Source organism: Desmodus rotundus, chromosome 11 (assembly GCF_022682495.2).
Source record: "Desmodus rotundus isolate HL8 chromosome 11, HLdesRot8A.1, whole genome shotgun sequence".
In the NCBI taxonomy this organism is placed as follows: domain Eukaryota; kingdom Metazoa; phylum Chordata; class Mammalia; order Chiroptera; family Phyllostomidae; genus Desmodus; species Desmodus rotundus.
In genome coordinates this window covers 40186930-40212480 of record NC_071397.1, presented here as the reverse complement: position 1 = coordinate 40212480, position 25551 = coordinate 40186930, and the positions used below count along the sequence as shown (strand labels likewise).

Genomic DNA, 25551 nt, shown 5'->3' with positions numbered 1-25551 from the left:
GCAAGGGGGATTGAGACCTCCCCCTTTCCTGACTCACCAAGCTAGGGGACGGGTCCCCAGCCAGAATTGTCAGGTCAACTTCTCCACTCACTCCTACATTAGCAGAAGCTGGCTCTCAACTCTGCTTTCTATCCCTCCCCGTCTCTCAAGGCACTGCTATTGCCCCTAATTACCTTTTCCCTCATTTTATTACTATTGCTCTAAGTAGGACCCTGTTTAATTAAGCTGTTAATCAGTTCCAGAAGAAAAACAGTTGAAGCCACTGGGCAGAAACCACGAAGGCCATTCTGCTACCATCCTCTACACGGTTATCCAGTGCAAGAAGAGGAGGTCCCCTTGCTACGCCCCCTGCACAACAGGAAGTAGCCTTAAGATGACACAATGCCCCTCAGCCCTATACGACCTCTCCCACCTTTTTACATAAAAGAAGAAGTAGGAATGACAGATCTAGGAAGGCCTTACAGGAATGGAAAATCACCAGGTGGGAAAACTACCGTGGGAAGCTGTAGTCTGGGAAACTGCCTGTCTGGGAAATTGTCTGCCGACCCTACTCAGGACAAACAGATGCCCAGCTAAGATTAGGATCTGGGGTCAGCCTATTCGGCATAAGGGGATGTGGCTTTAACTTGACCTGACAAGATGTCAGGAACAATGACATCATTGTATCGATTGTAACAATGGTCATTGTAACAATGGTCAGCAGTAATAGCACCCAGCAACCAGCTCTAGCCAATCAGACTCAGATGCCCCAACCAGTTACCATATTTTTGGACTATAAGACGCTGCAGCGACAGGAGTAGAGAGATGCTGCAGGCCCTGGGCTGGGAGGAGGGGGTGTCCCAGCGGTGCAAAGCAAGGGAGGCAGGAGTGGAATCCCTGCTGTAGCATACTATAGTGCTAGGGAGGAGGGTACAGGCAGTGCAGGCACGTTAGGAGAAGAAAGCCTGTGGTGCCCTTACGTGCCTCCATCATGTGACTGGTGTGTCCCCCATTAACATAGGCAAATTCCACTGCAGGGTCACCTGTCAATGTAGCCCTGCAGCTGTTGCAAAACTACAACTCCCATAATGCTTGGACAGGTTGGGATGATGGGAGCTGTGATTTGGCAACAGCTGCAGAGCCACACAGGTTGTGCAAAACTGCTGTCTTCATACAAGAGTGTTGCACAACCTGTGGCTCTCCAGCAGCAGATCTCCCCCATAACAGTGTCAGCAGCAGATCCCCCCATAAGTGTCAGCAGCAGATCCCCCATACCATGAAGGACACAGTGCTGATAGTTCTGTCATTACTGTACTTTGTTGTAGAAAGATACAATAGTGTACCGTAGTCTCCTGCTGAATCTATCGTAATTGTGGAAAGATGTCAAAGCAGAAAAGGGGTTCTGCTTTAAAGGATGTTATTAAATATTTTACCACATTTTCTGCTTCAAACTTTTTTTTTCCTATTTTCTTCCTCTAAAACCTAGGTGTGTGTGTCTTATGGTCCGGTGCATCTTATAGACCGAAAAATACGGTACCCTTTGCGGCGGGGCTGGGGGGTGGGTTTGCACTTAAAAACTTTGACCTAAGAACAACCAAGTGAGTCCTAACCTCCCTTGGTTGGCTCCCCAACCTCTTTTGGTTGGCTCTACTTTCCCCCATGAGTCCTAACCTTCCTTGGTTGGCTCTACTTTCCCCCATGAGTCCTAACCTCCCTTGGTTGGTGCCCTAACCTCCCTAGGTTGGCTCAACTTTCCCCCACGAGTCTTAACCTCCCTTGGTTGGCTGCACTCTCTCCACTTTCCCCCACAAGTCCCAACCTCCCTAGGTTGGCTCCACTTTTCCTCTTATTTCCCACTAATAAACCCTGCTCCTTAGCTTGCTGCATCTGTCCTGTTTCTTCAGAGACTCCGACCTAACACATAGTAGTGTCTTTTTGTGTGAAGGAATACAGAATCACTTACTAAATAACACAAATCATTTGCTGCATTTTTTCTATTAGATTATATTTTTTCTCTTGAAAAAGTAAAACATTTGCCATGCTGTAATGCGCTATTAGGTATTTTCTGTATAAGCATATCTTTTATCACAGATAGCTGTACTGCACTTCATAGGGTTGCCTTTCCCTTTTTTTTTTTTAGCTGACTGAAGGTAAGATCCTCCACCAGCAAAAAGATTATTTTGTTTTATTGCAATACTTGCTTTATTCCAGTGATTTGGAACTGCACCCACAATCTCTCTGAGGTGTATGCCTGTACTTGAAATCTCAATGATAATAGATCAGAGTACTACAATCATATTTTGATTTGAGGTCATTGTGCACTAAACTTACTGGGGCAAGAAATATTTGAATTTGATCAAATATTTAATTGTAAGTTTAGTATTCTCACCTATGTAACAGAAACTTACAGGTTTCTAGTCCCAATATTAACATTACCAAATGTGTGCAGGGTGATTGCACAACTATAGTTTCTTCCAAGGAAAATTAAAGCAAGATTTTTTTCTGTGTGTTTGTTTCCTCCATTTTTTTTCCTGAATAAAACCTATCCTTACAAACTATTTAAAAGGACTGGAAAATTACATATTCTGGCCAACAGTTACGTAGAAAAATAAGTTCTTGGAACTGCACATGAATATACAAGATAGCTCCCCTAGTTAGGCCTTTTACTGTTACCACTCAAAATGCTTGGAACTCTTTCCATAAGAGAAGTAAACATATAGGAGAAAGATGGGACCCTTCCCTGCATTGGCAGGATCATTAATTCCTTTGTAATGGTGGCTTGGCAGGAGAGCCCACCCACTCATTTTGGGCTACTCCCTGTATTTACATCAGCTTTCCTGTATGTGGATATTATATCACAGAAACAGGAATAGACGGTAATATATCTAAGTTTATTTAATAAGAGTTGCTTTATAATAAGGTTCTGTTGTACGAACATTTTTGTTTTGTCTTCACTATCTTCTGTTCCCAGGCCTGCTGTTAAAGTGTTTTTGTCACAGATAAAGCACTGTAATTGTAATGTACCTCAGTTAATTTAAGGGAGTGAGTTTTGTGAAGTATACCTTCCTCTCAGATGTTGTGGGGTTAATTATTTATGGCTTATAAATGACAGTTGAAAAGTGTTACTTGAATGAAATGAATGTTTTAAAAGAACCCTGTGATGCCAATAAAACGTTCTCTAAATAAAACAACTGATTCTAGATAATTCAAAGACAGCCTAAGAAGCTTCTGGATAGAAGTATGGGCCACAAAACAACTGCTGTAAAAAATCATTCTGATAAGGAAAATAACAACTACAAGTAAAGAAGATACTGATTGGACGTGTCTAGTTTTGGATATATGAAACCAAAGAATAATGAATCCTAAACACCCTATTTTATAACATTAGGTAGAGATGAGCAGAGCAGAAACCAAGATTCCTATTTAATGGAAAAGGAAATGGGGGCACAGAAATCTTCAGTGTTTGTTGTGTGTCAGACACTCCTTTTGGTTCTGATCTGACTGCTCCTCCACTCCTTGCAACTTGAGGTATAAGCGTCAACACAGGACCCTCTCTTTTTACCAAAGAAGAACGTAAAGACTGAGCTGCTGATCATTACTCACAGCGAGGTTCTTAAACACCTTGGCTTCTAGAACTTACGAAGATTATACACAGGGCGGCTGTGACCGTGAATTGGGCCCTAACACGTCTGCACGCACTTATTATAACAAAATTCCCGAGGGTGATCTACAAAGACTCGGGCGGCGTCCCGCGCTCTCGTCTTCGGCCTGACTCCTGCTCCAGTTGGGCCTGGCCTTTCTAGGTCAAGGATGGTTTCCTCCTGCCCCTGCTCCCAGGCATGGCTGGCATCCAGGGCCGTGGATAGGTGTCTTGAAAGAGCCTAACTGGGAGGGAGAGGTTAAGTCTGGTCCTCGCAGTCGGTCGCGGTCGCATGCTGACACCCCTGGGGGCCCCGAGCAGGACCCCCCCACCTCTCTGCGGCCCTGGCCGCCGGCCTCCTCCGCCAGGGGTGAGGGCGCCCGGGAGGCCGGCGTACTCCCCACGTGGGTCCCTGGGGTGAGCGAGCATTCCGCGCTCACCACCCACCTCGACCCGTCCCACGTACACATGCACTAGCACAGCTGTAATTATAAGCGCCGTGGCGGCCGCCTCCCCCAGGCCCCGCGGCGCCGCCAGAGCCTCCGTCTTCTCACCCGCTCCCGTCGCCAGCTCTGGCGATCACCCGACATGACTCAGCGTTTCCCTCAGGCGGTCCTGCCGGGGACTCCGGCCTCGCGCGAGCTCCTCCCGCCGCGTCCACCCCCTCTCGCCACCCACGCCTCCCCCGGGCCCCGGGCACTTCCCCTGCGCCGCCGCCGCCGCCCCAGTCAGCGCGGGCGTCCCAGCTGCAGCCGCATCCGCCGCCAGCCCCGCGCGTGCCTCCCGCCGCCGCTCGACCCCGCCGCCCGCAGCGCGCCCGTCCGCAGCCATGGAGGCCGCCGCCCCCCGCCGCCGCCACACCCACCAGCACGGCTGCACCGCGCTGCGCCTCCCGCACCTCAACAAGGTAAGCCCGCAGGCCCACCGGCTGCCCCGCGGCCTGGCCCCTGCCGCTCGCCAGTGCCCTCGAACAGGGAGTCGCCGCGGCGCCGCTCCCGTCGGACGGCGCCCGCCGAGCGGCCTGGGCCCGGGCCCTCAGGGCGGCCTCGGCGCCTCGGCTCGGGCGGTAGGACCGGGGTGTACCCGGGAGTGTGATGGGCGGGTGGGGCCGGGGCCCCCGCACCGCGGCGTCCCGTTTTGGGACCAGAGGAGAAGCAACCTGTCCATACTCTATGGCTCCTCTTCTCCGAGGCCAGAGCCGAGCCTGAGGAAGCGGTGCCGGGAACAGGTCGGCGGAGTGCTCCGGTGAGGCGGCGGGCGGCAGGTTGGTCAGCGTCGTCGTGCCCGCCACCCGCACTTGCAGGTTGGACGCGCGGTGTGGCGGTTCGCGGAGGCTGCCCGGAGCGAGCGGATCGCGTTAGCCAGCGGGAAGCCAGGGCCTCGGTTTCTGGAGTGACACAGTTGAGAGTCTGGGAATGCGTGGTGGGTGGCTTCTGCCTTGGACGGTGCGCGTCCAGAGACAAAGTCCAGTCCTAGCGCAGTCCTGGGGCTGTAGCTACAGCCATTTCTACGTGTTGAATCAGGCCTTCTGGAAATGGAGATTTACTGGGAAGGGGATTCAGTGTACACACTGTTCAGAGTCCCCTTTTCGGTGTCAGTAGTAGTTCATTTTTCTTCACAGGTAATGTTAGTATAGACCCCCAAGACTTCTCTCAAATGAAAAACAACTCAGAATTTATAATTTTGCTTCTCTAAATACTAAGCAGTCACACTTATTTGTAACCGGGTTTGTCTCTGAATTGTTCCTTGTGTGTGTGCTTTGGACATTTCCTTTTTTTTAGTACATGGAAAGTGCATCCATCAGCACAGAGATTTGTTTAGTGATTTTGATTGTCCTTCACTGGACACCCTTTTTCATTAAGAACTGGTCCGCATTTTTTCCCACTTGGTCAGTGTTACTAGTGATTGTTTTTTGTATGTGAATGTGTTTTTTTATGGCCAACTAATACACCATTTTATATATGTACTGCATCTTCTTTATCCAATCATCTTTCAGTGGACACTTAGGTTGCTTCCATATCTTTGCTATTATATAAGAAATGTCCTCTTTTGTCTTCGATAAGTCTTTGTTGTAAAGTCTACTTTGTCTAAGTGTTGATATACCAGCTTTTATTTATTATTTCTATTTGCATGAAATATCTTTTTCCATCCTTTTACTTTCAGCCTGTCTGTGTATGTCACTCTGAGGTGGGTCTCTTACAGGCAGCATATGTATGGGTCTTGTGTTCTCTATTCAGCCACCACCTGTCTTTGATGGGAGCATTTAATCCACTTACATTCAACATAATTATTGATAGGTAAATAGTTACTGCCATTCTATTATTCATATTTATGATCTCTTGCCCCTTCTTGTTCTTTTTACAAGAGTTCCTTTGACATTTTTTTGTAATAGTTTGTTAATGATGAACTCTTAAGCTTTTTCTTGTTTGGGAAGCTCTTAACTGTCCTTCGATTGTGAATAATAGCTTTGCTGGGCAAAATAATCTTGGTTGTAGGTCCTTGCTTTTCATTAGTTTAAACATTTCTTGCCAATCCCTCTTTTGTCCTACAAAGTTTCTTTTGAGAAATCAGCTGACAGTCTTATGGGAACTCCCTTGCAGGTAACTGCTTTTCTCTTGCTACTTTTAAGATTCTTTCTTTGTCTTTAACCTTTGCCATTTTAATTATGTACCTTGGTGTGGGCCTGTTTGGGTTCATCTTGTTTGAAACTCTGGGATTCCTGGACTTGTATGTCTGTTCCCTTCAGCAGGTCAGGGAAGTTTTCCATCATTATTTTTTCAAATAGGTTTTCAATTCTTTGTTCTCTCTCCTCTCCTTCGGGTAGCCCCATGATATGAATGTTGTTACACTTGATGTTGTCCCGGAGGTTCCTTAAACTATCCTTATTTTTTTTTTATATTCTTTTTACTTTTTGCTATTCCAATTGGGTATTTTCTGCTACCTTGCTGAATTGATCATCTGCTTCATCTAATCTGTTGATTTCACTTACTATGTTCTTCATTTCCGTTATTGTATTCCTCATTTATGATTGGTTCTTTTTTATGATTTCTATCTTTGTGTAACTTCTCACCTAGTTCATCTATTTTCCCCCTAAGTTCATTGAGCATCCTTATAACCAGTGTTTTGAACTCTGTATCTGGTAGATTGCTTGCCTCCATTTTGTTTAGTTCTTTTTTGGAGTTTTGTCCTGTTCTTTCATTTGGGCCATGATTCTTTGTTTCTTTGTTTTTTGTTTTGTTTCTTTTTCACTTTTGCTGCCTCCCCGTGTTTGTTTCTATATAATTAGGTAGATATTTTATGTCTCCCAGTCTTGGCAGGATGGCCTTACATAGTAGGATGTCCTGTGGAGCCTAGTGCTGCAAACTCCCTGATCACTTCAGTTAGGTACTCCCAGGGTGTCCCTTGTGTGAGTTGTATGTGCCCTCCTGTTGTACTTGAGCCTTGATTGCTGCGGGCACATCAGTGGGTGGGTTTGACCCTTAGGTTGCCTATCTGTGAGTACTGGCTGTTACTGCAGTGGATTAGCTGTTGTTTGGGGGCTGACCCCATGGATTGGGATTCACTTTAGCGGGCTCTGGTGCCTTCCCAGTTCACCCTTTGGATGTGTCATCTGTGGTGCTAATTGGGTGGTGCTCTGGTGAGGGCTGAAGCTGGCCACCAGGGGTATTGGTTCTAGTGGGAGGGGCTTCGGAGTAGGCCCTGTCAACCACTGTCTGTGTCCAACCTGGTGCCATCTGGTAGGAGATATAAAGTAGCCTGTGGTTGGTAGCTGCCTGTGCTGGGCTTGGAGGTGCCTGGGAGAAGCTATGCTGTGAACCAAAGCCTACTGTCACTAGTACTGGGCTCCGCTGCTTAGCTAGAAATACAGGGTACATGGAACCCAGTTGTTGCTTGTTTGGGGTTCATGAATCTGAGAGTGTTTTTGAAAATCCCCAGAGTAGGCCAAGGCTGGCAGCTTTACGAGAAACTACTGCTAGAAAATTTTCCTTCTGTGTGCCACTTGGGTGAGGTGGTGTCTCAGAGAATCACCTGGGTGGGGAGAGCTCAACAAAGGAGCAGTGGAGCCTCTTAGTACTTCAGTCCCAAGAGAGCTGCCCCTCCAGCTCTTGCCCTGAAGCCAGAACATTTGGTTCCCCATATTTCCTTAATGATTTTCAAGCTGCTGTCCTTTAGCTGCTGTCCTTTAGGGCGAATGTTTGTGTGTCTGCTTTGAGAGGACATCTGGGTCTACAGTTAGCTTCCTCTCTCACCCTCACTGAGTCCCTGCTGATTTTCACAGCTAGGTGTTGTGGGAACTTCTCTTTTCAGCACTGGTGCTCAGGGCCAGGGAGCCTGGTGTGGGGCTGGAGCCCCTTGCTTTTTAGTGGGGACCTGTGCAGCCAAGATATCGCTCCTGATTCTTAACTGCCACAGGTGGGTGTGGGACCAGCCTGTTTCACACATCTCTGCCCCTCCTACCAGTATCTCTGTGGCTTCTTTATATCCTTAGTTGTAGGGATTCTGTTCAGCCTGTCTTAGGTGGTTCTTATGGGTGGTGGTTTTGTAATTTAGTTGTAATTATGATGTCTTGGGAGGAGGTGAGCACAGTATTTATCTACTCTGCCAACGTGATAGAAATTCTTTGCTGGTGATTTTTCTATCATTTTTAATGACTTGAAGACTTGTGATTTCTTTCTTCTTTTTTTTTTGTAATTTATTTTATTTAATGAATTATGGTTAGTTTGAGTTCTTTTTGATTTTTGTGGTGATAGGCAACTCTTAAAAATCTATGATTATTTAGTATTTGTGGTGATAAAGTGTTATGAAATTTCAAATATTTTCTTCTTCAGAATGAATTTAATCACTAGTTGATTTTTTTTCCTTCCTTTTTATTGTTCTGCAGGTTTGGGCCTACTTTCTGTAGAACAAAGATAAAATTTGATGTGACAAAACCATTTGTGACTTTCTTGTGTAGCTGCCTTCTCTTTATGCCCAAATAATGGATCACCACTTGAAAAGGACCACGTGAATGGTTTAACTATAACCTGTTTGAAGTCCTCAAGTCAAGGGCAAGACTGTCTGTTTCAAGTGGGTAGCTGGAAAAATACAATCCTGAGCAAGAATAATTAGGCCTTTACAGTTTATATCAATAATTTATATTAAACTCTTTTTAACTTCTGTTCATCAATAGGGATTACTTTCTACTTGAGAATAATCGTATCACAGAGATTTTCCACCAAAGGTAGAAAGGTGCAGCATTCATGTGTTAACAACATATTTTTGAATTTGTGATTGAACTTTATTGTCTGCATAGTGTCAAATTGGGCTTAAAATCTAGTTCATCAAGTTTGGGGAGGTTAATGGAGTAAACTTTATTCTCTTTATTCAGTTCTAAGACAGTGGTGTGGTGTCTCATGGAAGTGGTAAATCCTCATGTAGACTACTGAAACCATAGCTGAGGGAACTTCTTCATCTGCCTTTCACTGAAGGCTTCTGGGTCTTAAGTCTACTGGCCCCGGAATATTTATGGATTTCAATGATAACCTTGGCTCCAAAGAAATACTAGTATTTCTTACTGTCCTGTAACATCCCAGCCTGTCACCTACACAGCCGTACTCACACAAACCTTCATCACTTTATCTTGTGGGTAACTGCAAATTTCGTTAACTTTATTTTCATTATTGTAGACTGTTCTACATTTAGGTGTGAGAGAAATGTCTTTGTCAACTAGCATTTTCTTTATGTACTCTTTTGTTATTCAAGTGTTTACAGTATGTTACTACTTTTTATTATGTTGAATGTAAAGTCAATTTGTCAGTTAGGTTTACCATCTTCTCCAAATTTATCTCATTAGTTTCCCAACTTTGCCTTCTACTTATATTTATCTCTTACTTAATTTTTTACTTTTTGTCTTTGTGTAATTCCTACAGTTAAGATGTCATTAGTTTATTTAATAATGATCTCTTTAGGGAAGACTTTTCTAAATATCTTAGTCCTATCATTGACACCTCTGTTTTTTATGTATACAGTTGTACTGTGTCATTTTGTATTTACTACATTGTATTTTTTCTTATTTTGATCGCCATAGGACAGGAATCATAATAGTACAGAATTTTGCTGAGTGAACATGAAATAAATGTTTATTTAATAAATGAATGAGCCATGTTTTTATTTCTTTTTGTCTTCCAGACAGTACTCAGCTTTTAAAAGAAGGTAGCTTTTGAAGTAGTAATTTGGACATTATCCTAAAACAGTTGTCCTTTTTAATGTAATTTTTTGAAAGTAAATTCACATTGAAGTGTAAGATCAGTTGATTTTTCTATACCATTATTCTGTGTAATGGAATATAGTCAAAAAAGTTGGAATTTGATTTAAGCCTGACCATCTCATGAAATATTAATTACTTGCTGGATAACTCTAGGGAGGTACTTCATAATGGTAAAAATGAAGGTTAACAGGAAATTTGATCTGAATTAAAAAATAAAAAATAAAAAACCCCGAGACAAATAGGATCTCTCTTCTTTTGGTAATAATTCATGTATGCTTCTTACTATTAGCTTATAATAAAATATACATCATTCCAGATAGGATATCATCATAGCATTTGGGGTACTTATCTTTGCCTCTTTTACTTTATATATGCTTATCTAATTTTATGTTTAATGTTTATGATTTTCAAGGATACCTTCGAATTTAAGTGAGTGTGCTTCAAAATTTTTCTCAGGAATTGTCATGTGACTAAAAGTAATGTTTCATAAGTCACTCTTTAAAATTCTACACACAATAAGAATACTCACACTTATTTTTATTTCTCAATTTATTAGTTTGCTTTATTTCTCTATGTAATGGTATAAAACACTAATTGGTAGTTCTGTCATAATTAAATTTTGCTTACATGGTTTACATATCCTTAAGATTAAATACTAACCCGACTTGTGAGGAAGCCTCCAAAAAACATCACTCTTCAATATTTTAGGCAGTTTGGTCCAGTTTAAGTTAGTGATAGTGTTTTATCAAAGTCAGTTTTGGTCAGCATTATTAACTTAAATTTAAAATATTAGCTTCTGGGCAAGTGCTTTTGTAGGTATTTGCGTTCTGACACATCAAGACCTAATTAGATGTATTGTAGGAAAGGAGAGAGAAACAAATCTCATGACTGTTAAAGAAAGGTACCTTGAACTATACCAGAATGACTCATTCAGAAGTTTTAACCTACCACAGTTTTTGGAGTTGCCTCAGCAATATGAGAAACTGATATATTATTTAACTTGCAAGCCCACTGATGTGAAGGCCATTGTAATGCACGTGTACAGCCATGTGCCTTCTGTTACTTTGCTGCAGTTGAAACAATGGTGGTAGTACAGGATAGCACAAAAACAAAATAGTGTTGTGCTCTAATGAGCAGAAGGATGAGTGATTTGACAACTTCTGAGACTGGTGATATGGAGTACAGAAAATATCAAAGAGAGTAGTAAGTTTGAGATTTTTCATTTTTGTGTTCTGGTTTCCGTCTAATGTTTGGGCAAGTCTGGGAAGTGGGATGTAGTGGAATAAACACTCTGAAACTTTGTATCTAGAAGAAATGAGCCCAAGCCCCAGTTCTTCCAATTAGCAGTTATGAGATTTTTCAGTGAAAAATTTTTCAACAAGCTACAGATCCCCACTTGTAAAATAAGAGTGATAATTTCATTCATTTATCTTTTTTAAAGTTAATAAGTATTTATTCAGAACCCTAGCATATAGGATACCCACTATGTGCTAGGTAATAATCTGGGTGCAGGGGATATAGCAAGAAAATTCCTGCTATGAGTATACTTAGATTTTCATTGTAATATGATTTCTATCTTGTCTCTTCACTCAGATATTTACAAGATTTTTAATGTACTTACCCATTCTCTTGAATTTTTGATGACAAGATTTGTGGTACCTCTAATTTATAAACTTTTCAGTAAAAGCTATGTATCTTCTCTCTGGGACAGACAAATTTACATTTTATACTTAGATTCATGTAAGTGAGCTTGACTGACATCACAAGACCTTTCTAATCTTTCATACATTTTCACAGAACGTCAGGTATAGCTTAAAAAATGTCTTTGTGAAGACAAAGTGAAAGAAAAGCTCTTTGCTTCTCTATTCTAAGTTTATAAAGGCTTGGAAATATGAAAAAACATGGTTTGTTAGAGAAAGGTAGTGGTGTGTCCTAGGTAGTTAGAATTATTGGGATAAGAGTGAGCGAGTTACAAAGACATGAAATTTGAAGTTCCTGTGGTGTGAAATCAGTCCTTATTTACTTTATTTTGTTTGATTTTGGAAATAATCAGTTACTCTGATGAAACAGATATTTGAACTATTTTCCAATGGTTTTCAAAATCGACATGATGAAATACATTTTATGTAGTCTTCCTTATCTATGGGGGATACATTCCAAGACTGATAGTACCTAACCCTATTTTTACTATGTTTTTTCCTGTACATACCTTTTCACTTAAAGAAAGCACTTACAGCTTTTCTTTGGCGTATCTAAATTGCCAGTATCACTTCTCTTGCTCTTTGGGGCCATTATTAAGTAAAATGAAGTTTACCTGAACACAAGCTCTTGTGATACCGAAACAGTTGATCTGATAACCAAGACAGTACTAAGTAACCAACAGGTGGGAGCATATACAGCTTGGAGACACTAGACAAAGAGATGATTCAGGTTCTGGATGGGACGAAACAGGCCATGTGAGGCTTCATCACCGCTGCTCAGAATAGCTTGCAATTTAAAACTTACAAATTGTTAATTGCTGGAAATTTCCATGTAATATTTTCAGACCACTGTTGACTGTGGGTAACTGGAACCACAGCAAAACCTGTGCACAAGGGGGACTACTGTAGATTCAAGATTGCCTGATTTGACCTATTTATTACTTTATGTTATTGAGCCAACTCAACAAACTTTGCTGACAGTATATGGATCTAAAGTTGTTCATCAGATATGTTACAATTCAGTAGAACTAATTTGGAAGTATTTCTAATTTAAATGATGAAGAAATTTTCTTAGACATGGGGCCTAAATATAAAGTGTGGTTGTTTGTATTCTTACAATGATATTTAAAATATTCTGTGGCTTGTATATTCAATTTTACATGTTTTTAACTTTATGTAATGTAGTACAGGCATACCTTGTTTGATTGTGCTTTGCTTTGCTGTGCTTCACAGATGTTGTGGTTTTACAAATTGAAGGCAAGGCCCTTCACCAGCAAAAAGATCGCACCTCACTCTATTAGTAGACTCATTGTACTGTGGTCAGTCAGTTTTGGAACCAAACCCTCAATATTTGTGAGGTAGCCTGTATACTTTAAAACAAAAGATTACTGCCTTAAGTGAATTTAGAGGATTTAAAACATCAATATTTTCCCTCAGGCCCTGAAGATAGATCTAAGTTAGTCATCCACTAAACTGTTTTTGGTACTTCAGGCCTTTGAGGTTAAAGACTGGGGAGAGACAATATGTCTTTTAAGTTTCTGTTGCTTAATCTGGTAGTTTGGGAAGTCAATATATGAACATAATGAATGATGTTCTCTAAAAGCATGGGATTATAACTAGTAGAACTTCCATACTAATAAACTAATTCTAGACTTAAAACACTAGGAATTTTTTATAACAGCTAATGGTTGAGTGAAAACATCAGCAAAAATACTTGGGTGTTATATGAATGTTTATGATTACATTATGAGTATACCTGGGGTAGTAAATTCTAAACTGTCTGGTTGAGACCTGAGATCTGGAGACTGAAGGAGTCCTGAGAATCCATTACATTAGGGCTAGGTTTAGAATATTTAAAAATACATTTAACAAAGGACCCATGGACGAGGACAATGTGGAGGGGATTGTCTTTGGGAGTGGGGGTTGGATGGGGCAGGGGAGAGTAACAGGGAAAATGGGGACAAATGTAACTGAACAACAATAAAAAAAAAGTAAAAATATATTTAAATATCCTATTCAGAGTCCTTTAAGATATTTTCAGGTTTTTTTTGAGTGTGACACAGTACCCATACACATAATATATGTGTAAACATATTATTACGGGCTGAATTTTGTCCTCCCAAAAGTCTTATGGTGAAGTCTTAATTCCCAGTATCTCAGACTGTAACTGTCTTTGGAATTAAGGTCTTTAAAGAGGCAATTAAGTTAATTTAAAATCAGGTCTTTAGGGTAGGCCCCTATTCAGTATGACTGGTGCCTGTATAAGAAGAGACTAGGACACACACAATGGAAGACAAAGGGAGAAGACAGCCATCTGTCAGTCAAGAAAAGCCTCAGAATGTAAGCAGCTCTGCCGACATCTGGATCTTGGACTTCTGGCCTCCAGAAACGTGAGAAAATAAATTTCTCTTGTTTTAGCCATCCAGTCTGGTACTTTGTTATGGCAGCATTAGCAAACTAATAGACTTATGTAATTGAGATAAAATTTCATGATACTTCCCCTTGCTGTGTTTAGTGCACTCTAATAGCATCTATTCTAGTTCAGTAATTTAAAAATGTTGGTTGTGATTCATTAATGAATGACTATCTATAGTTTAAAAAAACCCTGCTGTGTGATTTCTTAAAGTAGTGCAATCACATACTGGGAAGGTTACTATAGAGGAACTCTCTTTTCTGTGTCATGGTGTTGCCTGTGGGGCTCCACTTTGCTGTGGCATTACCGGTCCTATTATTTTTCCATCTACATGTCCAAATGGAGGGATCTTTTAATCCAACAATCTTGAAACTGTGAGAACATTATTGTTGTTACTGATAGTGGCAGGTCTGGTTAGTCAGCAAACAGTGAACCTTTACTTATGTGCTTAGAGCCAAAAAGAAATTGAAACTTGGTCAGTAAGCATTTTTGTAGACTTTAAAACTTTTATTTATTCAAAATCTTGCTTATATTTCATTTTTACCCATAGTAACTATAACATAATAATATGACAGAAATGAGAGCAAATATATTGGTCATACCAATAAATATAAATGACCATAAATCACCTGCAAATAAAATTGTTTTCAGATTGTTTCACAAAGCACAAACTATGCTGTATATAAGAAATACACCAAGAACAAAATGTCACAGGCTAAATGTAAAGAAATGGGAAAATACAAACAGCAAGAAATAAGTCATCTGGAAATCAGACAATGAAGAGGTTATGTCAGAAAGCATTAAATGCAACAGAATAGTCTTTACAATGCTGAATGGTGCAGTTATGAATGAAGTGATGATATCTATGCATCAAATAACACAGCAGCCACTTTTATTAAAAAAAGACACTGCTGGACATGCAAAGAGAAGTAAAAACCACATTAATAATAGAAAACTTTTTAACATATCTCACTCAGTGCAAGACATATCAAAGGTACAAAAAAACTGTTTCCATACAGGAATTCCTTCCTCAATTTCTCACAAAATTTATGTTTTTCCAAATTATGAGAAGATTTAGTTGAGAAATTGGGAAAATGGAAAATAGTACTATAATCCTCCGAGGCTGAAGGCTTTATAAATAACATAGAGACGTTACTGATTTGAAAGATCCAGTGATATAAGTCATAGGGAGGAGCTGGAAATGGTGACATGTTGAGTCAGAGGTTAAGGTCAACATATTCCAGATCTTCACAGGAACATGTAGGTAAGAAGCAGTACTGATCTCATCAATCAGTTTTGGTTGTTGTTGCCAAATTATGACAACGTTGGTCTTTTAATTTCTGTGTTCAAATAATTTATACTTATGTAATTGTTTATATGTTTGGATTTCTCTGCAACATTTTATTGTTAGATGTCTGTTTCCTCTATTTTTCATTCCTTTATTTTTCCTTTCCTGCCCTTTTTGTATTGTTTGAATATTTTTATTATTCTTTTAATTTACCCATTGACTTTTGAAAGTGTCTTTTTGTATATAGTTTTTTTTTTCAGTACTACTTGCTCTAGGAATAAAATTTACATAACTTTTCACAATCTACTTAAGGTGAACATCAGTTGGAATATACTCTACCATCATTCAGGTCTAATTGCTTTTATCTGTTTATGTTACAGTTTTTATAGGTATTATATTTATGTACATATCCATAGATGTATTACATAAAAATTTAAAAGGGAGGATATAATTGACTTAAAACAATATGTTAGTTTTAAGTGTAGAATATGATGATATGATATTTATATATATTTCAAAATCCTCACCACGATAAGTCTGGTTAACACTCATCACTGGAAGTAGTTATACAAATTTTATTTCTTGTGATGAGAACTTTTAAGATTTACTCAGCATCCTTTCAAATATGCAATACAGTATTATCAATTATAGTTGCCATGACATATATTTTATAATTGAAAGTTTATACGTTTTGATCACTTTCACCCATTTTGTCCCCTCAACCTCCCATCTTTGTATTTATGAGCTTTTTTTTAAAGGTTCCACATATAAATGAGATCACACAGTGTTTGTCTTCCTGTCTGAATTCTCTTAGCATAATGCCCTCACAGTCTATCCATATGGTCACAAATGGCAAGATTTTCTTCTTTCATATGGCTGAGTAATATTTCATTTATATATATACACACATATATCTATACACACATATGCACACATACAGCATTTTCCTTATCCATTCATCTATCAATGGACACTTAGATTGTTTTCATAGCTTAGCTATTATAAATAAAGCTGCAGTGAACAGAGGGATGCACATATCTTTTTGAGTTGGTTTCTTCACATAAATACCCAGAAGTAGAATTGCTGGATCTTATGGTAGTTCTGTTTTTAAATGTTTGAAGAACTTGCATACTGTTTTCCATAGTGGCTGCCCCAATTTACATTTCTATCAAAAGTGCACAAGGGTTCCCTTTTCTCTAAATCCTCTTTAATACCTGTTAATTCTTGTCTTTTGGCTAGTCATTCTAGCAGGTGTGAGGTAGTATCTCATTGTGGTTTAGATTTGCATTTTCCAGATGTTTAGTGATGTGAGCACCTTCTCATGTATCTGTTTGCCATCCGTATATCTTTGGAAAAATATCTTTTTGGAGCCTGTGCCCATTTTTTAATCAGTTATTTTTGTTGTTGTTGTTTTGCTATTGAGTTTTATAGAAAACAATTTGGATGTAAAATATAATGTTTATAACTTTTGCATTTAATTGTCATATGTATTTTAAAGATTTTAAGAGGTAAGAGATAATCTATTATAGTTACCCAGATATTTGCCCTTTCTGTTGCTTTTTTTTCCACTTCTTTTTTTTTATTAAAAGGTGCATTCTTTATTAAATTAAGAAAGATTAGAAAGGTGTTATAACACAAAAGTTCATCACAGATGATTGAATAAATTCAGGAAAATAGACAAATTATGAGAATGAAATGATCTAACTTAAATAAGTGATATTAATTTGTTATAAGAGTATCAATATCTAATGAAAGTACAAAATTGAAGTTTTTGAAAGGATATGGAACTTCTAAATGGTTCTTTTTAAAAAAGGCACTTAGAGATTACATTAAAACTGTGACTTTGAAAACCATTTTATTGTTTATTTTATTTTTTTTTAAATTTTTATTGGTATTCAGTTACAATTGTCTGCATTTTCTCCCCATCCCTGCACCCCACCCCTGCCAAACCCACCTCCACTTCTGATATACCAAATTTTCCTCAGTTATTATTTCCCTTCCATCTACAGAAATTCCTTTAGCATTTCCTTTAGAACAGGTTTGTTGGAGACCAATTATATTAGTTTTCTTTCATCTGAGAGTATCTTTATTTCATGTTCATATCTGAAGGATATTTTCACCAGTTATAGAATTCAAGGTTGATAGTTGTTTTCCTTCAACACTATAAAAGTGCCATTCCTCTTCCTCCCGGTCTTCTGTGTTTTGGATGAGAAATCTGCAGTCATTGAAAAAGTTGTTTTCTCTGGCTCCTTTCAAGATTTTTTTCCTTTTGTATTGAGTTTTCAGTATTTTGAATATAATATTTTTGGGTTTGGATTTTTTTGATTTTATCTTCTTGGGTTCTGCTGAGCTTCTTGAATTTGTAACTTTATGTCTTATGCTAGAAATTATAAAGTTTTAGTCATTATTTTTCCAAATATTTTTTATTTTTCTTCTCCTTTTGGGATTCTCTTGATACAAATGTTAGGATTTTCAGAGCCCACAGATCTTTGAGGCTCTGAGTTTTTTTTCCTTTTTTTCTCTTTGTTTACAGATTGGCTAATTTCTAGTAATCTGTCTACAACTTCACTGACTCCTCTCACATCTGCATTCTGTTCTTAAATGAATATTTTATGTTGTTATACTTTTTCAGTTCTAAAATTTCAATTTTAATTTTTATAGTTTTAATTTCTTAGCCAAGACTTTCTCTCTTTCCAGTCATTTTAAAAGATTTTGCCCTTATGGCTTCGGGCATGGTTACAATAACTGATTATAAGTTCTTGATAACTCCATTACCTGTATTTTCTTGGTATTGGTACTTGTGTATTTTCTTTTTCTCTGAGAGTTAATGTTTTCCTGTTTCTTTGTATGCTGAGTAATTTTGCATGTATCCTGAACGTTTGCATGTTATGAGTTTATAGGTTTTAATTAAATCCTAAGGGGAATACTGTTCTTTTTATTTTTAGAACTCCCTCAACCTGGTTAGGTCAGTTGGTAAGTTGGACCCAGTGTCTGTGGGTTGTGGTTTCAGTATTAATTCCATTTCCAAAGCCTGTTTTGTACCACCGTTTGGATCTGTTTATCATGTGTACAATCCAGCGTCCAGTGTGGTTTACTCCGCAGTTTAGTTCTGAAAGCCTTTGTTGTGCTGTTCAAGGTCAGATCTGTACATGCATAGCTCCGAAGTGAGCCCAGGAGTTCATAAGCAACATTAGGTGGGTTGTTCCCTTGAAATCCCTTCTCTCCGTGATTTCTCTGATACTATCTGTCTCCTGCAGGCCCCCCTTTGCAGCCCACAATCCAGAAAACGGGGCCTTTAGTTTCCTTGCTCTGCCATTTACTTCTGGCAGCTCTTTGGCATCTGGGGCCAAGTGACTGGAAGACAGAAGAAAGCAGCAGGCATTTTACTCATGATCTTGGGACCCTTGCTCCTCTGGTTAAAAAAGAATGATTTTCCTCCCTTTGAGTTTTAGCATCAGTGGTAGCCATGATCCTGCCACCTACTATGAAATTACCTCGGAGCTGGGGCTGGAGAAAATGGAAAATGGTAGTGGGTTGCCCTCCTCCATGACTCTTGAGTCCATTAGGGCTTTTTGGTGTGTCCACAGAGTGATCAGGAACATTGCTGCTTTACTGTCTCAAGATCACTTCATGATCCTGACTCTAGGTTAATAGATACTATGTATACATTCCCAGATGACTGCTGGCAGAAATGAGAGGAGCACTAGAAAACCCACTTTCCAGCGGAGCCAGCTGTCTTCAAGGAGCTTTCCCCACATCTCATTAAGCACTACCATTTGCAGTCATGTGGCTACGTCTAACTACAAGGGAGTCCGGAATTGTAGTCTTTTATCTGATGAATTTGTCACAAATAATACTACGATTCTTTTACTGGGGAGGAAGGGGAGAGTAGATGTGGTAGAGACAATTAGCAGTCTCTGGTATAGTTAGAGCTGCCAGAAACATGAGGATAGAGATTTAACAAATGTAAATGATAAATATGATTATAATATTCTCAGAGATTGAGACAAATGGTTTTGTTACCAACATTTTAATAGCCTTATAGATTCACTGTAAGAAAAGTTTGTCCCCCCTCCCACTTTTGTGTCCCAGCTAGCTTCTTCCCCTTCCTGCATACAACTACTGTGTCAGTGACAAGTGTTTCCATTCATACTAGGAATACTGTATCTAGCATATTTTTAGTTATTTTTCATAAATATTACTAATATAGGGCATGAATCAGGTATAACTGTAGAGTGGTGGGTAGGGGGTGGTGTTATAAAGAGAAATGTTGCAGTTAGGAGTATATATGTGAAGCATATAGACACACAGAAAACGGGTTGAGAGCCATGATGCCAGATTGAACTTTCATCAACCTGGTACTCTGAAGCTGGTTCCAAAGCATTGTTTTTGCTTTTACTGAGTTAGCCTTTGGCATGGGGATTCCTCAATATGGTGTGTAACAAATACTGTGGTGTGAGTGCTGTGAACTCACTTGTAGCATTGACGCAGATCTCTGCCCGCAAGATCTGCTGTTGAGGTTTCAGTATTCCAATACACATACACACAGACTGCAGAGGTCCTGTGGGGGAAAAGGGACGGCCTTGCCACTTTCTCAAGAGGAGAATGCCTCTGAGCACTTCGGCCACTCCCTCAAGGAGGGAGCGCCCCTACCCTTGCCTTGAGCAAGCTTTTATTGGTTTTCCCAGCCCCTTACATCAAAGAAGGTCCTCTTTTACTATACAAAGGTTTGTTTTGGGTGGTTATCTTTGCAGACACAGGAGAGGGTGTCGCTGAATACATCAAAGGAGGACATTTGCAATGTAAAGGGAGAAGTGGTCCAAACGGTTCGGTGGGTACCTGGAAGGTGCTTGCCTCAGGATGAGGGAGGTTTTTTTTAGCAAGAGCAAGTCTCATAGCAGTCTAAGTACAATTCAGGCCTGATTTCCCACTGGAGAACTTGTCCATGGATGTGGGTTCTGCCCGCCAACCTCGCTCTCCACTGGCTTTTCCGAGTGGGGGCTGAGCCACATTTCCCACGCTTGGAACTGTTCCCCACATAGCATGTTCATAAAATGATATAACTTTCAGGGAAGTAGCATTTTCATGAAATGGTATAATTAGGGAAAGAACTGGGTCTTCCCACTAGTCTTAGGTTACAGTTGAAAACTACCAGGCTAACAAGGACTTGCCTGTTCTGGTTCCCGTGTATCTTCTCGGTTCATCTTTTAGCCTTCTCCCCACAGTTGATGCAGTTTTCTTCCCCATGCTATCTCCAAGACTCCAGGCTTTTGTGGGTCAGGGTTTATATAAACCCTGTTCTCTCCTGCACTGCCACCCTCGCTGTTCACCTGGTCAGCTCCTACTCTCTTGGGTCCTCCAGATCTCATCTGAACACCGTTCTCAGTGAGCTCCTCCCTTTGGCCTTCTAACTTAAGTTAGATCTCAGGCTTTCCCTTTGCTTTTTCCCCTGTACTTATCACATCATTATTTCATAGTTATTTGTATAGTTCTTTATATAATACCCTGTTAAGCTGTCTAGATTGTAAATTTCATGAAGCTGTGGACCATATTGGACATATCACTGTGTCATTGGTTTAGTGCCTGTAAGCATTACAGTCACTCAAAATATATTTGTTGAAAAATGTTTGGTGACTGTTGATGATGAATTTTCTGTGTCAACTTGACTGGGACACTGGGTGTCCAGTCATTTGGTCAAATATTATTCTGGGTATGTCTGTGAGGGTGTTTTTGGATTAAATAAATACTGGTTTTTTTTTTAATGTATATAATTTCATTTCATTTTATTTTTCCACTTTTTATTAAATTTATTGGGGTGACACTGGTTAACAAAGTTATACAGGCTTCAGGTGCCCAATCCTACAACACATCATGTGTACACACACTGTACTGTGTATTCACCATCCCAAGTCAAGTCTCCTTTCATCACCATTTATTCTCCCTATACCATCCTCCACCTCCAATCATCATCCCCTCTCCCCAGCTGTCCCCACACTGTTGCCCATGTCCATGAGTTTTTTCTCTTAGAAATACCATTTTGTTGTTCCACTTATTTTATGTATTCGCTGGGGAGTGAATGTGCAACCTTGGTATATTGGGATAATGCTGTCACCCACTGAGCACCTGGTCAAAGCTATTTGAGATTAACATTTGAATTGGTAGATTGAGTAAAGCCAACTTCTGTCCCTGGTTTGGGTGGGCCTCATCCAATCCCTTAAGGGCCTAAATAGAGCAAAAAGGGTGACCCTCCTATGAGTAAGAGGGAAAATAACAGTCAGTATTTACTTAGGACTTGCATATTTGTGATTTCATATTAAAACATTAATAGTAATATAAACATTCATATATGACTTTACAGCTTGCATAGAATGCAAAAATATCTAATTTCATTTTATTCTCCCAAAAACCATATGAGACACACATAACATATACTATACGAAGGTCTGTTGGGAAAAAGTCCAGCCATTGTTAACATAAGGAGACTGTTTGGGTGACAATGATGTAACCTGGCAGCCAAGGAGAAGTGGACTGGAATGCACATGTGTGAACAATGATGACTTCTCTGTACTAGTTAGTGGGAGTAGCAGGTGCCATTGAGTGAGCATGTGTACTGTATGGTCATTGCATTCAAAATGACTGAGCGAGTAGAACAATGAGTCTGCATCAAATTTTGCATTAAGCTTGAACATTCTTGTGTGGAAACTCTTCAGATGATTCAGAAGGCCACAGCTATTGGCAACTAGGGATGGCAGCTTCATCACAACAATGAGCCCGCTCATGCATCACGGTCTCACGTAAAGCTTTTTGGTGAAACATCAAATCACCCAGGCGACTCAGTCCCCCTATAGCCCAGATTTGGCGCCCTGTGACTTCTGGCTTTTCCCAAAACTAAAGTCAATGAAAGGGAAAAGATTTCAGATTGTTGATGAGATTCAGGAAAATACCATGGGGCAGCTGGTGGTGATCGGGAGAACTGTGTGAGGTCCCAAGGTGCCTATTTTGAAGGGGACTGAAGTGTCATTGTCCTGTGTACAATATTTCTTGTATCTTCCTCAATAAATGTCTTTGTTTTTTATATTACATGGCTGGAAACCTTCTGAACAGACCTTATATGTTCCACAAATGTTTGATTACTCTTATTTAGTAGAGGTGGACACAAAACTGGAGAAGACTTTCCATTTAACCCTTAATACTTTGAGTACTTGCTCAAAATCCCAGTGTTAAAAAATGTCAATTTGTGAATCATATTTGGATCTAAATCCAAATAGTATACCCTTTAGAGTTACATTGTTATGGATACATGTTTGCTGGTGAAGTATGCATGTAAATTTAAAGTGTATAGATTGTTGCAAAATAATGTACCAAATCTATGCCGGAAGTGTACCAAACAACCACCTACAACAAAGAATTACCTAGCCCAAAATGTCACTAGTGCTGAGGTTGAGAAACTTTGATTTAGATGAAGCCATTTTTTAAAATCCCCACAAACTCTGGTACTTATGTTAAGTAGATATGTCTTATTGTCAAACCAAGTTGATCTTGAATACTTGTTTTAAAAATCGATTTAAAAAGGTGTTAGTAGTAAATTAATTTGTTTAAATAATATTCTAATGTATGTGTGGAAAGCTCAATTATTTGACAGATTTCACATTATGAGCGCTCTTGTACATCTGCATATATAAAATATCTTGGTTTGAAATTTGAATTGGATGGGTTGATTACTCAGAAGTAGAACTATGTAGAACTGAACAACATGGAACTGAAAAGTTGTTTCAGATTCATGTATTTGTTCATCCATTTGCTTATTTAAAATTTATTGAGGCCCTGCTCTGCCCTGACATTGTATTAGGGGTTGTTTACAAATATGAATTGCATAGTGCTTGTCCTCCAGAAGCATCTGAACCTCTGGGTAAAGCAGTAGTTAAGCAGAAATGAAGAATGGGAAGTTCCATGATAGAAGAATGTGATGTTGAGGGAGCACATTGGAGGACACTTCACTAATCCAGAGAAAAGGAGGAAAAACCTTCTTGAAGATCATCATTCAGGACAGGGCAAGGGACATTTACAAATTCATGTTTAATTTAATTGGTAATTAAATGTATTGAAAATTATTTCATACTCTGTAGAACATTCTTTCTTAGTTCAAAAGTTAAGAAATCAAATGAATGTACTGCAGACAATTATCTTGTAGTCCTGATGTTTGTTTCACTGTATCAGTAATCACTATACATACTATGTTTGGCATGGAGGATTATGTCTAGATCACATATATATGATTTTTTAGAGTATGTAAATGTGCAAATGATTACTAGAGTTTCTACTGGCAACCTGTATTACCCATTTGGTTTGGGTAATTCTTACACAGTTTAATCCAGTATCTGAGATTTGGCTTTTTTATCATTTGTGTGCATTTGCAGTTTTAATAATTTACAGTCTGTTTATTTAACAGGTACTTTTCTCTCCTGGCTTGGTGATTTTGTGATATTTGCCTTAAAACTTCTTTGGGGACAGTACCACTCCATCTTACTGGAGGGATAATGAAACCTTATTAATGGTTTTAAGGGTTATATTTGGAAAAGGTAGAGTTGATATTGGTTGTCAACATTTTCTCAGGCTTATAAGGAATCTATAGATTTTAGTAATCTGACTTTTAATTGTGAAATAGTTTAATTAGACCTCTCATTTGATATTTTAAAAATCCATTTGCTCTCTTAGGTAGAGGTGCTCTTTCTTTCTTTAAAATAAGCAACATGTCACTTAACTAAAAAATAATTATACTTGTTTATATCCTATAATACATATCTACATGAATTATGGGACATTGTAAAGATTTGCTATTTTGCTGTAAATTTTAGGATAACTAGGCCCAAGTATGTTTTAGTTGTACTTGTATAGTCATTACTTATGACAGTTCAAATTACTTTGTCAATTGTGTAAAATTTACTGCTATGTAATAAAACCAAAAAGTTTTTATTAAAGAAGCTGTTGTTCATATACTGTATTATTGGTTTTATTTATTTTTTACTTTAGTCTTCATTGTATTTTTTTTACATTCCCTTTTAGTCCTCTTATACCCTCCTCCCCTCAGCAGTCACCACACTGTTGTCCATGTCCATGAGTCCTTTTTCCTTTTTGCTCAATCTCTCCACCCCCTAACATATCCCTCTACTAGCTGTCATCCTGTTCTCCATCTGTGAGTCTGTCCTCATTTTCTGTGTTAGTTCAGTTTGTTCATTAAATTCCACATGAATGAAATCATATGGTATTTGTCTTTCTCTGACTAGTTTATTTCACTTAGCATAATGCTCTCCAGGTCCATCAATACTGTTCCAAATAGTAAAATTTTCTTCTTCATTTTGGCTGAGTAGTATTCTATTGTCTAAATGTCCCATAGTTGTTTTATCCACTCATCTACTGATGGACACTGGGGCTGCTTCCATATCTTGGTGATTGTAGATAATGCTGCAATGAACAAAGAGGTGTCTATGTTCTTTTGAATTAGTATTTTAGGTTCCTTTGGGTATATTCCCAGAAGTGGTATCACTAGGTCAAAGGGCAGATTCAGGTTTAATTTTTTTAGTTATCTCCATACTGCTTTCCACAGTGGCTACACCAGTCTGCATTCCCACCAACAATGCAAAAGTATTCCCCGTTCTCCACATCCTTACTAACACTTATTATTTGTTGATTTATTCATGGCAGCCATTCTGACAGGTGTGAGATAGTATCTCATTTGGTTTTAATTTGTATTTCTCTGGTGAGAAAAGAGTCCAACGCCACTAAAGAGTGGCGTTGGACATCTTTTGATGTGTCTGTTGACCATTGGTGCTCTTTGAAGAAGTGTCTCTTGAGGTCCTTTGCTCATTTTTCAATTGGGTTGTTTGTTTTTTAGTGTTGAGTTTTGTTAGTACTTTATAAATTTTGGATATTAACCCCTTATCAGATGTATCGGTGAATATGTTCCCCCATTCAGTGGGTTGTCTTTTTATTTTGTTAATGATTTCCTTTGCTGTGCAAAAACTTTTTAGTTTGATGTAGTCCCATTTGTTTATTTTTTCTTTTGTTTCCCTTGACTAGGGAAATATATCCGGTAAAAAATTGCTATGACAGTGTCTGTGATTTTGCTGTCTCTGTTTTCTTCTAGGATTTCTGTGGTTTCAGGTCTAATGTTTAAGGCTTTGGTCCAATCTGAATTTATTCTTGTGTGTGGTGTAAGAAGGTGGTCTAGTTTTATTTTACTGTACATATCTGTCCAGTTTTCCCAACACCATTTATTGAATAAAC

At 39.1% G+C, this 25551-nt stretch overlaps 2 protein-coding genes across 3 annotated transcripts in view; one reads left to right on the top strand and one right to left on the bottom strand.

Moving 5' to 3' along the window:
• PRSS35 (serine protease 35) overlaps window positions 1–4252 on the bottom strand; it is a 75450-nt gene extending 71198 nt beyond the window's left edge. The window contains exon 1 of the mRNA XM_045184863.2: window positions 4174–4252. The gene's annotated coding sequence lies outside the window, so the exon portion shown is untranslated. The remainder of the gene's footprint in view (window positions 1–4173) is intronic.
• A 141-nt stretch (window positions 4253–4393) lies between these two features.
• The window catches only part of ME1 (malic enzyme 1), a 180993-nt gene continuing 159835 nt past the window's right edge, over window positions 4394–25551 (top strand). Inside the window, exon 1 of one of the 2 annotated variants that reach the window (XM_053913887.1) lies at window positions 4394–4526. In XM_053913887.1, coding sequence (XP_053769862.1) covers window positions 4449–4526 — 78 coding nt within the window. In that variant the 5' untranslated portion in view covers window positions 4394–4448. Of the gene's footprint in view, window positions 4527–4862; window positions 4884–25551 lie in introns of those variants that run through there. The other variant, XM_024576670.4, reaches the window with a different exon arrangement.